The sequence below is a fragment of the Tripterygium wilfordii genome, chromosome 9 (assembly GCF_013401445.1).
Source record: "Tripterygium wilfordii isolate XIE 37 chromosome 9, ASM1340144v1, whole genome shotgun sequence".
In the NCBI taxonomy this organism is placed as follows: Eukaryota; Viridiplantae; Streptophyta; class Magnoliopsida; order Celastrales; family Celastraceae; genus Tripterygium; species Tripterygium wilfordii.
Window position 1 is genome coordinate 1,241,081 of NC_052240.1, and position 16,464 is coordinate 1,257,544.

Here is a 16,464-nt window from a genome sequence, read left to right on the forward strand (position 1 = left end):
GTTCTTCAAGTCACAGGCTGGCACTTCCAGAAAGGGACGCTGCTTGTAGTAGAGCCCACCTTTTGAAATGTGTTCAATCTTCACATTTTGAACACTTTTTCTGCTTCCTTACTTCCCCACATCTGCCTTACAAGGCTCCAATCCAGCTACTAGGACCCCCATAAATTTAAATTTCTTGTGTTGAATATGATATAATACTAATAGAAAGTTTATCAGCATTGGAAGAAGATGAACACAAAATTCAAAAAAATTGTGTCACGAGCACAAGAAGGCGTTACTCTGTCCATAAGCGCATAAAACAACAACAAACTGGGCAGCTCCCATACCCATGATCAGCAAAGGGAGTCACGAGCACAAAAAATACCCTCTTTCACAGCATGCTACTTGTGGCTCAGCTCAGCTGCATTTGAAGAAACTTACTTTTTTCTCTGTTCCATCCCTCAGAATCCAACACATAGGTATTCTAGCCTTGGACCACCATGATTTTTTCCTTTGGAGTTTGGACAGTGAAGAATCAATAGAAGGTCAAGTCTTTCAACTGCTATCAGTATGTGAACGCAGTTCATTCTGCCCAACTGCATTGGTAAAGCCAATAGTTAGGAGATAAATGCTGTTTCCCCCCATTGTTGAAGTCCCAAATGGGTATGGACGTATGGTTTCTATTTTCGACGAATGATTTAGTATTACTGACTTTAACATGACATCTTTGCCAGGGTATTCAGAAATATCACGTTAGAATTATTGAATCTGGCCTACAAAATATATTTATTTTTGTGGTCAAGCAACTTCATGGTTTCATTTGCAGCTAAAAGGTTGGGTTTCTTATTTTGGAGTTTTCCTCTTTTTCTAACACCATGGTGGAGCTCAAGAGCCAAAGAACAATACAAAGTAGATCCTGTCATTCACATGAATTCATAGTTCTTTTTCATTCATCTATAAAAAGAGTACATAATTGCTGGTGAAGAAACTGGGTAACAGTAAACCAAAACTCTAGCCCCAAAAAGAGATTATTGCATAACTTTGCAAGGGTAAAAAGATAACAAATTTAAAAATGAGAGGAGTAAAAAAAAAACTCTAGCCAACATGTACAGACACCAAATCTGGCGAAGCCTACCCTTCCATCTATATTCCATCGGTGCTGGTCATCTTTAGGATCAGTTGGACACTTGACCTAAGGTCCAATCATCTGAGGGCATTTACAAAAGACATCAATGAATCAACATCCCTTTTCTCAGATGGGTATTTGATTGGCCTAGAAGAGTGTTTGGGGAAAAACAGTATGGTGGGGAAGCTTCCAAGCTGCAACTCCTGCTTAGCAAACTCCTTCTCTTCACCATCTGCTCTGAATTTTCCCACTTTAACCCCTGAGCCTGCCAACTTCTCAGCCAATTCAACATATGATCCTTCCATCGCCTGACAGAATTGGCACCATGGTGCATAGAGCACAACAATCCATGGTTCTTTTCTATCTTCCAGTTTTGCCAAATTCTCAATTCCAGTCCTGCTCAAGGTAACAAAATTCTGTGAATTGAAAATATAAGGAACTGTGGCAGTTCCATTGGCTTTGACAGCTCCATTTCCGTTGCCATTAAGTTGGGCAGCATCATCCTGTTTAAGATTTCCTTTGTGAAGTCCACACTCCTTCGCCTTGGCGTCCTCCCACCACCATCGTCCTTCTCTCTCGTGCTGCCCTGGAAGGACTGGTCTTGTGCATGGTTCACAGCCAATTGAGACATATCCTTGTGGGTGCAATGAATTCACGGGAACATTCATGGATCGAAGGAAGTTCCAAATGTCTTTGCCATCGGGTTCCACTTCACTATGCTGCCAATTCCACCATCCATACCTTCAAAAACTGGGTCGACCTGAACAACAGGAATTTCAGACCGGGTACCAGGGGACTGATCCTTTCTCTGGCCAGTGATCCAGGCTCATAGCCCCTTAAGAGCCCTCCTAAGAGGCCTCACCTTCCTCACACGGCAGCACTCTTGGTGTCCATCCTCATAGAAAGAGAACAGCCCCTTGTTCCTAACTAAGGCTTGAACTTCCACAGCATCAGGGAACATGTACTCAATGTTGATGCCATAGTGCTTCTCAACTTTGTCGAAGAATTGATAAGTTTCCGGGTTCAGCCTACCAGTATCCGGGCTGAACACTCTAAAGGGCCGACCAGTTAAATGTGCATACTCTATCAGAGCAACATCTTCAGCACCACTGTAGAAACATAACAATATTGATTACTAACCAAATCCAGACTTCAAATGGAGACAATAAACAACTATCTATGATCAATCAAGACTCCAGAAAACATTGGTCCACGATTTTATTGAAAGCCTTCAAAAAAGTCAAAGACTGGATCACCACAATTTGTTTGAACAACAAATACACTTATCAGATAGCCCCATGTGTTTAGTAAAACACAATGCAGGTCAACACTATTTGGCATTTGACAATTGAAACCTACAGTTCTATTATCTTTTCAACTAAAAACCATCAACCATGCAATTCAATGATTAAACGGGTGACAGGATATGCCAAATTATATTCTTATCCAGGAATATACTTGATGGAAGTACCACTTTGACACTTTCATACAAAATTTCCATTTCAAATTAAGTTATGATTATGGAAACAGATAACCACGCACAAATATATTCCTTGAAAAAAAAAAGGAATTTAAATTTCGATAAGATCATGCAGAAATAAATTACCTGAAAGCAATAGCAATGTCGTTGCCGAATTTCTCAAGGGCTTTATCCATGATTTCAAAAGGGGAAACGTTCTCGAGCTCCTTGGCCAATCGATTATACTCCTCCACCTCTATTTTATCTTCCAATTCTGCTACTTCAACACAGATTAGCCCATAATTAAACCACAATCCCATCAAAACTCTTTGTTTGTTTAATTATCAAAATTAAAAAAATATGTTATAACCCATAGAACTCACCAGGAGTAGCTGCAACGGCGGTCGCAGCAAGAGGAGCAACCGAATCGCTCCGTCTGGGCTCTGCATTCAGCGCCTTTACAGACAATCGTCGATGAGACAGATTCGGAGCACTCGGCCGGTCTAATACCTGGAACGAACCAATCTGCGAAACTGCCAAAAAACCCACAAAAATCAGAATCAAAATCAAACTAACATTCCCAAAAAAAAACCCATAAAAATACGATTTGAACAATAAAAAAGCGCGAACCTTTAAGCTCGTGGGAGGCACCAGAGCGTGCAAAATTAGAACCAGAAATCGCAGTCGAAGAAGAAGACGTAAAAGCCAACGCCATTATCGAATTCTCTCAAAGTCTCTACTTTGTCTATCGTAAACTAATACGATTACTCTGTATTTTTCCCTTCCCTGTATGTCGTTTTCTTGAGGAAATCTAAATAAAGCCATGAGAAACAGAACCCTACTTGGTTCATTGAATCTGGACATGATTTGATTTTGTGTTAGGTGGTGGTCCTACGTTTTGCTTACGTGGCTTACACTAATTGGCTGAATATTTCTTTTATCACTGCTTTAGTTTATGCGGCGTCCACGCGACACAAGACGTGGGTGACCAACAGAGATCTGTCGTGGATAACCTCATAACCATATATTTGCCACTTGCTTGTGGGTTAATAACCCACCATTACCAAGGCCCTGATGGGCCACAATTAGCTAGTGGGTTAATAGCCCACCAAGGACTTGATGGGCCACAATAAACAGCCAATTGGGGGCTTGAGATATTATGTACTTCTGTTGGCAAATTACTAAAAAAAGCCCTTTGGAGCTGGGTTATATTTTTTTTTTCCATGCCAAGACTTACTCTCCTCAGTCTGCACAATGACAGGGCTCTATTTAGGTTTTGAGTTTGGATGTTGTCGAGAATCCCACATCAATTGAAAGTCTCGATCGAGTATGGTTTATGAACTCAAGCTCACTTCTTAGCAATCAACTAGGCATTTTTCCTAACTTGGTGAGTTGAGTTTAGCTCATTTACTGGGCTAGGAAGGAACAAATCCGTGAGGATAATCCGATGTATATCAACAGGAATTGTAATCTCCATAGCGGAAAATATAATTGATTGTTTGAGGTGTGGATTTGGTTGACGTAGTTGATTCTTCAATCTGGTGGAGTGGACAGATTTGTTAACATAGATTACAATAAACAATTCAACGCCCTTGGCCCTTGCCAGCCACAACTGCTCTTTATTCTCCTTGAATCTTCTTTTGTTTCTTTATGTTGCTAGGCTAGCTTTAGAGGTACCAATACCAACTGGACTTCATATTCTGCCACAATCATTGGAAGATAAAGGGCAGTTTCTGGTATTGATAGTGAAAACATATTAGTTTGCTTAGCAGGAAAGGAACAAATGAGTTGGCAGTTCCTTTTTAAAAAAGTATGAAAATAGGGTAAACGACAGCCAATCCCACATGGTTGGCCTTTCTTCTTTATTTGGCTTAAATCTCTTACCCATCTCTTGATCATTTGTTCCTTCTCACTCAGTCATCAATTCTCCATCTAAGCCTCCCAACTCATCTCACAAGGTAAGAGATTTAAGAGTTATATATGCGTTCATGGTTGACAACTGTGATTTTTTCCTTCTTATGTTGGCTTTCATGGTTATCAAGCTAATGAAGAGTTATATATGTTCCTCAGAAAAGATTACATACAGTAAGGTTAAGACAGTATGGCAGCTGAGGCACCTAGCTGGGCAGATCAATGGGGTGCTGGAGGTATTGGAGTCATGGACGATGACAACACTACTACCAAGCAAGACAGCAGCACCAAGAAGACAGATGCTAAAACTGGGTTTGGAAAAGCCAAAGCAGCAGCATCAGTAGGAGCTCAGAAGATCATGAGTGGGGCATCCGGTAGCTTCAAATGGGTCAAGAATCAATGCCAGAAAAAGGGTTCTTCTAAATCACCATCGATCAAATAGTTTCTTTTTTCTTCTATCTTATGCTTAATCAAGTCCTTCAGATGGTCTTCTCCATTGTCAAATTCAGATCCTAAGTATGATCTCGTACTCTTTTTCTTCCAATACTATAGACTCGTTTCTGTTGTCCATTCTAGCAGATTTCACAATGTCAGCGCATCACTGGTTTTCTGCAGAGTACTTTTTAGATTGAAGTCTAAACAGAACAGGCATTTACATTCATGGACACCATCCATCATATACAATCTTCATCCACTTTCTCCATAGAATAAATTTTAGCTAAAAATATCATCACATCACAAACCAACCAAGTGAATTGGGATACTTATCCAAAATCTCATTTTCATTGAAAGCTCGTTTATCTAACGACAACGCAAAAGCCAAAATACAATTGGGAAATACTTCCATTCATTCAATCCAAGAAGTGCCATTAGGCCAAATTAAAACTTAAGGACTGTAACAAGAATAGTTTACTTAAAACCGACTGCAGAGAATTTACACCATTCAGGTTCTATTTACAGAGTTATATCAGTCTCTTAAAAGACTAAATAGTCCCGAAGGTGTTCTCTCCACTGTAAGTCATGTAAAGGAAGCCATCTTCATCCTTGTTTTCGTCATAAATTGCAGACATCAATGCAGCTGTAACGACAGAAGAACATCAGAAAGACAACAAAAAATGAAAATTTTACTTCCAACATATGAGCAAGTCAACTAACCAGTGGGAGGTAGAGTGTTCTTCACAAAGACAAAGATAGCCTTTTGAGCACTCAGCTTGATCCTTTTCCGGACAACATAAACAAACTGGCCTACAGTTAGATCAGCAGGGACAAGATACCTGAACAAAAAACAAATAAGTGAGAATTCAGAGGAAAAACCTTTCTTCATAACACATTAAAATGGCTTGATGACGTTTTCCAGTTCCATGGACATTAGATTATAAGAAGTTTCACATAAATGAAAAGCAATCATTTTTTTTTGGTGTCAAGGTCAAATGCTTCTTGCTTCTAAAAGACATGCAAATTGTAGGATTTAATTACTCAATAGTATCAAGGGAACTTAAGGAAGCAATTGAAGTGTCTCACAGACAACAGTTGTTCAACAAATTACTTCACCAACTGCATACATACCACCCCATGTTAAGTATGAAATAACTTTGAAAATTTTCCAGGTACATCTTTGATATCATGATAACATCCATAAATCAAAGCAAAAATATAGAAAAAAAATAAAACCATGCTGAAACATTAACTCTAAACTGAGCTCTACCGAATTAATTCTAGTAGGAGTTAACTAGACAGAGCATAATAACAAAGCTAAACATCTGAAGCTAGGATAACAGCTTTTGGAAACCATGAAAAAACATAAAGATTAATCCTCATCACCCGCCATGAATGAATACACATAATTTAAGGGAAGAGAATAGAAGATGAAACTAACTTCTTTTTGTCAATGTCGGGAACATCACTCTTGTCAGCCTTTTCAACAATTACCTGCATTGAAGACTCAATTAGACAAAAACCATGGAATTTTGTAACAATGGAAATCTAAATTGGTACAGAGGATTCTTACAGGTATTCTGTCAGGATATTTCTCTCTAATGCGAGCAGCTTCAGCTTGTCGCCTCTCTGTCATGAAGGCGACCAGAAGTTAAATGAAAAAACAAAAAAAGGGTAAAGGTGAAAAATAATAGCCCAACAAATTTGTCAGGACACATGCAATTCATTTAGTGAATTAGTGTGACAAATAAGAGGTCCATATCAAGAACAGATATGACTATCAACACCATAACCCCAATGTAAAGAAAAGAATACAATTTAGAACAGAGTGGCATGCCAAAAAAGTGCTTTCATTCAATTGAACTTCTATACTCAAAATTCACATCATCTTTCTTCTTTCTCAGAATTCATCAAATTGCTACTCAGTATCGACAAGTAACTTTAAAAGATGCAGGAAAGAAAATACAAAACTTGGTATTCATATTTAAGTTTGTTTCAGCCAAAAAATTACTTCTCCCTAGCAAAACACCTATCACTAGGAAGACAAAACCCAAACTTTATAGTGGGTCACCAAGAAGCTGAAACCAATAGGAAGAAACAACCCAAACTTTATAGAGGCCCATTAAGAAGGTGAAACCAAAGGAACAAGGGTGCAAGAAAAAAGGAAATTGCATTAAGTTAAATGCAAGGCTAATTGCATCGTTGTTACAAAATCAGGAAAGTTAAAACCAAGCATAAATTCTACAAATCGCGGATTCAATCAAAGAAAACAAAACCCATCAAGTAAGGTATTCAACTAAGGAAGAATTCAATCTAAATAATCGTCGTTTCAAAAATCTACCAAAATTCCAATCGGACATTCCAAGCAAAAAAGTTCAGAAAAATTTTTTCTCCCAAAGATGCGTTTGCATTGTTTCGATGTGTAAATCTTCATAACCCTAACAATTAACAGTAAACAGAAAATCCAGGAGCACCCATATATATACGAGTAGCGACGATTCAATTGAGAAAAAAGGAAAGAAGAAAACAAACCCAACGGATGTTCGAGCTTGAAGGAGCTTTTGGCCATGGCGAGACTTGCACGATTCTCTGCAAAATTCAAACTCGGAAACATCAGAACCCAACCAAACCCACCAAATCCTCCATCACCCAATACCACAAAATAACAAATCAAGAAATCAAGAAAATAGAAAACCCAAAAAACCAACAGAAGCACAAAGAAGATAGCATACCCAACACGAAAGCAAGAATCTTTTATTAAGCAATTAGGGTTTCCGTTTCAAGAAATGAGCTTAAAGGGGGCGGAGAGAAAAAAAAACAGAGAATTGTTTAAAATAGGATTAGCTTAATAGCGTTCCTTATAGATTCCAACACGTAACCTATACTTACAGTTTCTGTATATTATTGCCTGTGATTCAAGGAAACTCCTTTTCTGATCGTCTGTCCTGGTCGCTCGTCAGCACGACCTTCCATATAACGAGATCTGCGGGCTCGAGTTCGACGGTTAGGATCTGGGCTGGGTCTATAACAGAACCGAAATTTGTCGGGCTTTCTCAAGAAGTTAATGGGCCTAAATTGTTTATTATTTGGCCGAATAGGCCCAATTGAATAAGCAGCCTAAAACTAAACACTTTTTCACTGGTCTCTCTCTCTAGTTCAGCACAGCAATGGCGACCAAAACCCTAATTCGGAATGGAGCTTCACTGATGACCCGATTTACGTCGAATCCAAATGTATTGCAAAGCACGAATGCTAGCCACCGGATTGTTTCCCAGGGCATCGGGATCACTCCTCAGCTATTTCCTTCTCTTTTGAAGCTCCGTGACTGTATCCAATTGCCCCAAACTGAAATTGATTCGCTTGACAAAGTTTCCAATCAAGGGTTTTTGTATCCCTGTGGCCTCCCTTCGCTTCCCTTCTTCTTGCCCGACGGTAGTCTCTCTCTCTCAATTATATTAGAGACAGTTTCTTCTAGCTTTTTAGTCGTTCAAGCATGTTGAATGTTTCTTATTTTGTGCTATATGGATTTTTCTTTAAATTTTTGTGTGATTTCTGATACTTTTGTAGTTTCCCATCACTCAAAGCTGAAGCTTTTAGTCTTTGCAAATCAGAAAGGTCTGAAAATTATAAATTCCCGATCATTAGGTTTTGGAAAGGTTTATGTGCTCTATGTGCTTGGTTCTTGCGTAGCATGTGGAATTTTTTAATTTATAGGGTATGTTTAAGTTGATGTACCTGAGTGTAGTTTATACTCATTTCAACTAATGAAACCCTAATAATTTTACCCATTTGAGTTTAACTGATGCATATTCTTTTAAGTGTTTGTGTTGAGTTTTCATATGTGGCATTAAAATGGAGAGGAAAGTGGTGTATGCTTATTGATAAACTTCTATTGCAAGAGTTTATGGAAAGAAAAAAGATTAATTAGCAAGGTACGAGGGTGTTTTATACTTTTATGTAACCTTTAATAAACTTTGCATACGTCAAATCTAGGACCGATTCTTTCTGATGAGTTCATGCCTTTTTATATGATGCCTGTGGAAATTCCTTCAATCACTCATGTGTGGCTTTATGGATTTGCGGGTGTATGTGCTTGCATTTCCATGACATCTTTCAAGAATTTTCGGCGGAACTGGGGAAGACAAAGAATAAGGAAACCCAGTTTGGTATTAGAATATTGGCCGTTAGAACTGACCTGAGATTACAGTAATAGTTGCTCATGACACCTTATCTTCTCAATGACTTAGGCAACAGCTTTGAGGGGTCTGGTTTATGAGTCAGTCATGCTACCATTTGTTTCACCTTGTTTTGATTTCTGCATGACTCTCGTGCCTTGTTTTGCAGGGGATTCATCAAGTGAACCAATGCTTTTATTTCCCAAAAGGACATACCAGCCTAGCCACATAAGGCGTAAGAGAACACATGGATTCTTTGCACGGTACCTACTCCCATCTCATGTGTTTATGTTTGTTCTTTTTGTTTGTGGATGTACTTATGCGATTTGGGGACTCTCTCATGGTTAATTCTCTCTTATGAATGAGCAGCAAGGCAACTAAGGGTGGTCGCAGAGTCATTGCTCGAAGGATAGCTAAAGGCCGGTCAAGAATTACAGCTTAGATTTTATCTCATGATTGAACCAACTTTATAAGCTGCCTTACTAAGTGGCATGACTCTGTAAATTGAAGATAATCTATTTCCTTTTTTATTTTTGGTGGTGGGTTTGCCACCAATGCATTGTAGGAAATTTAAATACAGTGTGATTGCCAGATATTTTCTTTAGTCCATTTTACTTAGATGAAAGAGTTCTTTATGTCCAAATATTTTCTGCTCCATGGTTATGGGTTTGATGTCCAGTGTAAGTACTTGATTCCCTGATAACTAATGGATGCAATTTACCAATCTAGGTTTGTTGAAAATATGCGATCTTGCTGCTCAGAAAATATTTTATGTTTCTAGGCAACTCCATGAATGCTGCCGGGTAACTCCATGACTTGTGTTTTCATGTGGAAAGCATTCATTAAAGTGGGCCTTTTTCAAAAGCCTGTTAAGAAATCATCAATGCCCCAAGGTGATTCGCATGGACCATGGAGAGAGGGACAAATTAGGGCAGAAGCAGGGGTTTAGGAGGGCTGTGAGGCACGTTAGCTTATTGCCTTGCCCTGCTACCTTCCAGAATTCATATTATCATAGCCGATGCCGATGCCCATGCCGATGATATAGGGGGGCAGCTCTAGTCTGTTGAAGCAACTACCAGTTTTGAATTCTAGTCACTTGGGAATATCTGATGTAAACCCAAGCCCAAGCCCAGAGACAATAAGGAGGCCTAACTAACTCACTAGAAAACCGGTTAACTAAGGTTAGGTTTGCCCCACTTACTTATATATGCAGTGGCAGCTTGGAAGGTTAGGCTGACACGTGTTTTCGAAACACATACTGCAGTTACAGCTTGGAAGGTTAGGTTGACAGGTGTTTTCGATTTGCCCCACTTACTTATACATCTTCTAGAATTCATATTATGATGCCCATGCCGATGATATAGGGGGGCAGCTCTAGTCTGTTGAAGCAACTATCAGTTTCGAATTCTTGTCACTTGGGAATATCTGATGTAAACCCAAGCCCAAGCCCAAGCCCAGAGACAATAAGGAGGTCTAACTAACTCACTAGAAAACCGGTTAACTAAGGTTAGGTTTGCCCCACTTACTTATATATGCAGTGGCAGCTTGGAAGGTTAGGCTGACATGTGTTTTCGAAACACATACTGCAGTTGCAGCTTGGAAGGTTAGGTTGACAAGTGTTTTCGAAACACACATCTGATGTAAACCCAGGCCCAAGCCCAGAGACAATAAGGAGGCCTAACTAGCCCACTAGAAAATCGGTTTAACTAATGTTAGGTTTGCCCCACTTATATACTGCAGCTTGGAGCCTGAAACCACCGATGTGGGATTCACATCAGAATTGCTTCATGGTAGAGAGGATTATCATTCATTTTAGTTTTCAAACAGCTTTTCCTCTTTAAGGGTTGGGACTTGGGAGGCAGGTTTCAGACACTCAGGAGATAATATAATGCACACGTATACATGTCTACAGAGATTTTGATTTTGATTGGTAAATGGTGCGCCCACTTGGATATCCATAATTCAAAATGCTGGTATGTTCCAACTCCACTTTTGTTTGCTATGATTCCTCTCTCGATTACCACCTATAATGCACAGAAGATTAGCATAATTCTTCATGGAAAATGGTCTCCATATTAATCAATCAATCCATCCACCAAATCATAATGCAGAGGAGGGCTTCTGATCATGAAAAATATGCTTTTACATTGAATTCTACAGGGAAATTTCATTTTGTGGGCAGATGGGTCTGAATTTGCAGTTGACATGGGATGCATTTAATGTTTTATATTATATACAAGTAGAGCAGTCCTTTCCGGTGCACACTGAACTGTTGCCTCTATTAAGCTATGTAAGTCTCTTTAAGTTGTATATCAATAGATGCGGTTGAAGCAACTACTGAATTGTCTTTCGATCCCAAAGACCTAAATAGAACAGTACAGAACTCCATTATGGTTAAGGTTTATGTTCATAACAATGTCATTTTCAAGAAAACAAAGTTTGACATTTTAGTAAACTATGATGACTATGAACAATGAAAGCCAGCTAAAAACATTAGAAAATATATCAGCAAATATTATCAATCAAGTCGTAGCAGCAAAGGGAGAATAACTAGTTTTCAAGATTTGGGCCTTTCAAACTAGATTTGCAACAAAAGTAAGTTTGGTAGAATATCAGCTAGAAATTTAAGTCTACCGACTAAAAGGACCTTTTTTTCTCTCAACTTTTTAGAAATTCAAATGGTGGTGGCAGGAGGCACCATACCAACATGCCCTTCTACAAGCTCATAAATACATCAAATTTAAAGCTCAAGGGAGGGTTTTGGTTCAGAGAACCTTTTTTTTCCATTGTTTCTATGCTTTGAATTTAATATACCCACCTCCTTTTTGCTGTTGGGTTGGTGGCTAATTCAGTGCCAGCATTCTTCAAGGACTCATCTCTCGCTCTCTCTCTTTATCACTCTCATTCAAATATGAGAATCCCAAATGACATATCTGATATCTTCACAAATTACATCTTCTCCACCTCTCTCCGTAGAATCTTCTTCTGCTATCTTCACATTATGTTTGTATGTACACATACATATGTTTATGTCCATTTTCAATGTTGTAGCTCTATGTTCAATTTTGTATAGTTTGTCTACAAACAAGAGGAATGAGATATTGGTGCAGTTCAATCAGAGAGCGGTGCTTCTAGTTTGAAGTTCATTTGTTTGATTGAGCCGTGCCAATATCACGTTTTATCAATTCTTCTTGTGCTTGACAGTATCAGATTTTTTGTGTGTGTGTTTTTTCTTTTGTGCAGGTTCTCCAACCTCTTTGGCATTGTTTTGAGTCAAGGCATGACCCTATTTAAAGTGCATGTTCACCAAGTCTCAACAGTGACATGATTTTACAACCTCTTTGGCATTGATATTGCAATACACGGGAAATCTCCATACAATCTGTCCTCCATAAACTCCATAGCAGCAAGAGCCTTGTGTTTTGTTTTGATGGATCTTTTAGGGATCATTTCTATGTTGTTTATGGATTGTTGTGGATCAGATAAGGGTAGATTTAGGGCAGAAATTGATTTTCTGTGTATTAGTTACTGGTATTGTATGTAAAGGTCCACTACTTTTCTCTTTTTCTTTTCTTTGTCAAAACGTTAAGGTTAGGTGCAAGATTCAGTTTCTTCTTCTCTTAGAATTTCCTTTACATATTCAAATCCAATACTTTCCAAGGGAAGAATTTTATAGGACTCATCTAGAATCTGAATGAGTCTTTATAGTGATCATGATATCAGTGGTCATGGCCAAAGAACTGTCAATCCAGCCCTCCAACCATTCAAAGAATGGATTATTACATCTTTTCTTGTTCTCTCTAATGTATTATTCATAGACAATTGCAGCTTGTCTACTAATAAATCTGGAATCTGAATGGTTTAGACAGATCAACTCACTCACCTAACTGAGTATCTTTCAGTCATTGTACATGAATAGCTAAGTAAGAACTTGGACAGAGAGTTTTGAAATGGGTGTGTATTCAGAAAGAAAAATGGCTTCACTCTGCCTTTCTCTTGTTCTTCTAAATGTACAAAAGAAAATCTTCAAAACTGTTGGTTGGGCCTTGACCAAAATCTTATATGGCCCATACAATAAAGGAACAGTTCTGGGCTCTTCATGTCAAAAACAGGGGGCTAATTATCTAGCTAGGCTCTATTGATGGTTCTGACTTCTGATAACTGTTCATTGAAATTCACTTCTACAGATGCTAAGAAAGTATATTGGTATTCAATACCAATCTGAGCAAGTATCAGATTCCAGAGTGAGGAGCAGCAAAAGATGGAATTTTGACTACAAATTTGCTCAAACAGTGAACTTCTCCCCTTGAAAAACTACTCAAAACAACAAAACTGTGTTGTTCAAGAAAAGAATACAATATGGGTTGAGTACATTTAGATGGACTGATTCATTTTTCATGTACCCAGATGGAATTGAACAACAATTACCCACAAACACAAAATTCTACCAGACTAGCAGACAAAATCTCAGTTGCTGCCAAAATTTCATTTCTTTTATCTTCCCCAAAAACCCACACTAAAAATGGCAGCTCTGACATCTTTTGAGATCTCTAATTAATCCAGTTCCACTAGCACCCAACAAAAATAACATGAAACTGAAAAAGATTACATGGGAGAATGAAGAATGGGACCCAAAATTGCAGAAAACTGATTACTGATGATGATGATGATGATGATGATGTGGAGCATGTGATGAAGATGGTGGATAAGGGACAATGCATTATTATTCTAGGAAACCAGTTTTGGACAAAATAGCATTCCTGACTCTGCTAAGATCTCTACCTTTGAGTGTCCTTCCAACACCTTCACATACAGAGAAAGAAGATATCTGGCTCCTTGCAAGCTTCCTAGCAATCCACTCATGTGGTGGGACCATGCCTTCATCATCATCATCATCATTATTGCCATTTTCATGATCATCATAACCACTAGCATTATCACCATCATCAACCCATGAACCCATCTTACCATTCTTCCCATAAATCTTTGACCAATCAGGAATGTTCAAAGGAGCTGAGGATTGTTGAATTACCAGATCATCATTGTTGGATTCATGGCCTCTTGGGATCATCCTTGGTTTAGTACTAGGAATGGACCATGCAGAGGAAGAAGAACTACGGGAGGAGTTCTTTGATTTCCTCATCATGTTAAAGCTTGAATCTTCTCTCCCTTTCATCACAGACCACACTTCTTCTTCTTCAAACTCTTCATCGCTAATTGATTTTCTTCTATACCCTTCATTTCTTTTGCTTATATTACCATCCCAATCTGCCATCATTAGCTATTGCCCCCCAAAAACCCCCCAGAAGTTCTGAGTTCGAGCAATAACAGAGAGAGAACCCAAAAAAAGAGACAAGAGGAATGAAACCCAACAGACACTTTTGTTTTGAAACTGATTCAAAGGTGAATAAAGAAGGCCTTTTTTGCTTTCCTTTAATACTGTTACAGCCCAAAAACCCCAAAATGGGAGGCAGAATGTGATAAAGGTAAATAAAATCCGTCCATAAAATCCCCGCAGTGAACAAGATCGGGGACAGACGAGGTTTTCTTTGTTTGGGAATCAAAATGGGAAACAAAAAAGAGAGAGAGATTGCAGAGGAATGATTACAGGAATCTGCCTTTGCTTTTGCTTCAATACCAATCCAAAAGAAACAGAGCTTTTGAAAGATAAAAACTCAAATGGGTACTTGGCCTAACCCCTAAGAGGGGAAGCTTGAGACTGTTATAGACTTCTTTCCTGTACCCAAGTATTCCAAAAGAAATTAACTTCACAGATTTCAAAGCCCTGAAAAATAGTACACTGAAACAACAGGAGGAGCAAAAAGACAAACAAATAACAGGTGTACACATACTACCATGCCCAATCAAAACTGACCTGATATGGAAAAGAAAACAAAAGAGAAAATGACTTGTCTTTATTATAAATCTCCCTTGACACTCTCCTTTTAAGCTTGTCATCTGAAAATGGTAATTGTGTAATACTGTATCCATTATGAAAATAATTCCAGGCTGCCCACAGAAAAGATAAAAACTCATCTGTATAAGCTAGGGGAGGGGCCATATTGAGCAAACCCAAAATCCTCAGTCTAATCACAGCATGCAAGTACAGTCAGTCTATGACAAGGGAGGTTTCAGGTTTCTTGAAATGGGCTTTATTCATTGCACATCTTAATAATAATACTGAGGGGCTCAGAAAGGCTAAAATGTGGTGGAATTTGATTGGAGAGACCACACTCAGTGACTCACTGAGTAGTAGTGAGGGTGAAATTTTGTGTGGAAGTGTGAGAGGCAACTTTTCTCAAGAATGCCTAGGAGAGGGCGAGAGTAAAAGCATTTGGTTGGGTGATAGCTACCACTGATGTATATAATGCAACTGCATTGGTTTGTCAAGTACTCACTGTGACTCAACTTCTTATGATCGTATCTCTATTACCACTTCATTCTTTAATGATTCACTCCTCCTGGGTTTTGGGGGTATAAAGAACTACCAAAGTTAAATAGTGATTGGTGTGGTTAGTGGGTATTGTTGGGATTTGAAGGCTTTTGAGGTCTTCTTGAACTCAAGTATTCAAGCGACTCAAGAGAATTGTGTGGGTCACATCATTTTTTTGGCCTCACAGATATATATATATATATATATATATATATATATTCAGGTTTTGATCACATCCTCACTACAAGCACACCTGCCCCCACAAGAATGAAAAGGAAATAGTTTCTTTTGTTGGCTACACTTTATTTGGTTGTCCAAGAAAAGCAAATATCATTGGCTTATGAGATATGACAAAGAGAATTAAAGATGGAAACTAAGAATTTTCACTCACTTGAATAATTATCAATGGCAACTGAGCTAGTCCACTTCATTTCTTATATATACCTAACTGGTCTTTCATGTGCACTTATGGCTGTATTTATTTACATTTACATTGGAGCAAGGAATTTAAAAAAAATAAATAAATCCCAATTATCTTGATTGGTTGTATTGATTGTGTGACTATGGTACTCTTCCAATAAATACATGTTTAATTTACCAGGAAATATTATTTAACTAAAATAAAATAATCTTGTCCACTATTTTTTTTATAATTACAATTTATTATAACAAGACAATGTAGTCCTTACTCTATAATGTGACAGCTGAACTACCATCTTATTGGATATATATTAATTTTCTTTAAAAAATTGGCAGATGTTTATTCAATATATTTCAAAACAATGTAAGTAATAGAAAAGGGTTCCATCTCTTGAAAACTTGCCAGCCTTTGACAGATAAAAATGACAGTAGTGTCCTTATAACTACAAAGATAAAATTAACACCAATGAGAATGAGAGATGATTTGATTGACAATCAATTGAGTTAGATATATATATGTGTCCAA

The 16,464-nt window shown here is 38.2% G+C and overlaps 3 protein-coding genes, 2 long non-coding RNA genes and 1 pseudogene across 6 annotated transcripts; 3 read left to right on the top strand and 3 right to left on the bottom strand.

Annotated features, from left to right (window-relative positions):
• Window positions 1-901: 901 nt before the first annotated feature.
• Window positions 902-3,371, bottom strand: LOC120005610 (annotated as a pseudogene).
• Window positions 3,372-4,369: 998 nt separating this feature from the next.
• On the top strand, window positions 4,370-5,045 carry LOC120006278. The gene is made up of 2 exons (XR_005469964.1): window positions 4,370-4,522; window positions 4,635-5,045. It is a non-coding gene; the product is annotated as an uncharacterized LOC120006278 (long non-coding RNA).
• A 179-nt stretch (window positions 5,046-5,224) lies between these two features.
• Window positions 5,225-7,897, bottom strand: LOC120006277 (autophagy-related protein 8C-like). Of its 2 annotated transcripts, none has more exons than XM_038856259.1 (6): window positions 7,800-7,897; window positions 7,443-7,499; window positions 6,484-6,539; window positions 6,352-6,404; window positions 5,631-5,749; window positions 5,225-5,553 (listed from the first exon to the last, which is right to left on the bottom strand). In XM_038856259.1, exons 2-6 carry the CDS (start codon window positions 7,477-7,479, stop codon window positions 5,459-5,461), a joined length of 360 nt encoding a protein of 119 aa, XP_038712187.1. In that variant the 5' UTR covers window positions 7,480-7,499; window positions 7,800-7,897; the 3' UTR covers window positions 5,225-5,458. The 2 variants fall into 2 exon arrangements, with proteins under 2 accessions (XP_038712187.1, XP_038712186.1); XM_038856258.1 differs by lacking the exon at window positions 7,800-7,897 and adding an exon at window positions 7,643-7,783.
• A 154-nt stretch (window positions 7,898-8,051) lies between these two features.
• Window positions 8,052-9,728, top strand: LOC120006276. The gene is made up of 3 exons (XM_038856257.1): window positions 8,052-8,342; window positions 9,255-9,348; window positions 9,455-9,728. Exons 1-3 carry the CDS (start codon window positions 8,078-8,080, stop codon window positions 9,525-9,527), a joined length of 432 nt encoding a protein of 143 aa, XP_038712185.1. The 5' UTR covers window positions 8,052-8,077; the 3' UTR covers window positions 9,528-9,728.
• Window positions 9,729-11,814: 2,086 nt separating this feature from the next.
• LOC120005334 lies at window positions 11,815-12,953 on the top strand. Its single transcript, XR_005469800.1, has 2 exons — window positions 11,815-12,092; window positions 12,329-12,953. It is a non-coding gene; the product is annotated as an uncharacterized LOC120005334 (long non-coding RNA).
• Window positions 12,954-13,273: 320 nt separating this feature from the next.
• On the bottom strand, window positions 13,274-15,510 carry LOC120005333. Its single transcript, XM_038854917.1, has one exon. The coding sequence runs from the start codon at window positions 14,361-14,363 to the stop codon at window positions 13,809-13,811; it is 555 nt and encodes a 184-aa protein (XP_038710845.1). The 5' UTR covers window positions 14,364-15,510; the 3' UTR covers window positions 13,274-13,808.
• Window positions 15,511-16,464: the final 954 nt, after the last annotated feature.

What these genes read in the sequence shown, in the direction of transcription:
- LOC120006277 (XM_038856259.1), bottom strand. Translation starts at nt 7,479, where the DNA reads ATGGCCAAAAGCTCCTTCAAGCTCGAACATCCGTTGG. An exon ending in AATATCCTGACAGAATACCT is followed by an intron (nt 6,405 to 6,483) that starts GTAAGAATCCTC and finishes TCTTCAATGCAG; the next exon opens with GTAATTGTTGAAAAGGCTGA. An exon ending in CCCGACATTGACAAAAAGAA is followed by an intron (nt 5,750 to 6,351) that starts GTTAGTTTCATC and finishes TTTTTTGTTCAG; the next exon opens with GTATCTTGTCCCTGCTGATC.
- LOC120006276 (XM_038856257.1), top strand. Translation starts at nt 8,078, where the DNA reads ATGGCGACCAAAACCCTAATTCGGAATGGAGCTTCACTGATGACCCGA. An exon ending in TCCCTTCTTCTTGCCCGACG is followed by an intron (nt 8,343 to 9,254) that starts GTAGTCTCTCTC and finishes CTTGTTTTGCAG; the next exon opens with GGGATTCATCAAGTGAACCA. An exon ending in ACACATGGATTCTTTGCACG is followed by an intron (nt 9,349 to 9,454) that starts GTACCTACTCCC and finishes ATGAATGAGCAG; the next exon opens with CAAGGCAACTAAGGGTGGTC.
- LOC120005333 (XM_038854917.1), bottom strand. Translation starts at nt 14,363, where the DNA reads ATGATGGCAGATTGGGATGGTAATATAAGCAAAAGAAATGAAGGGTAT.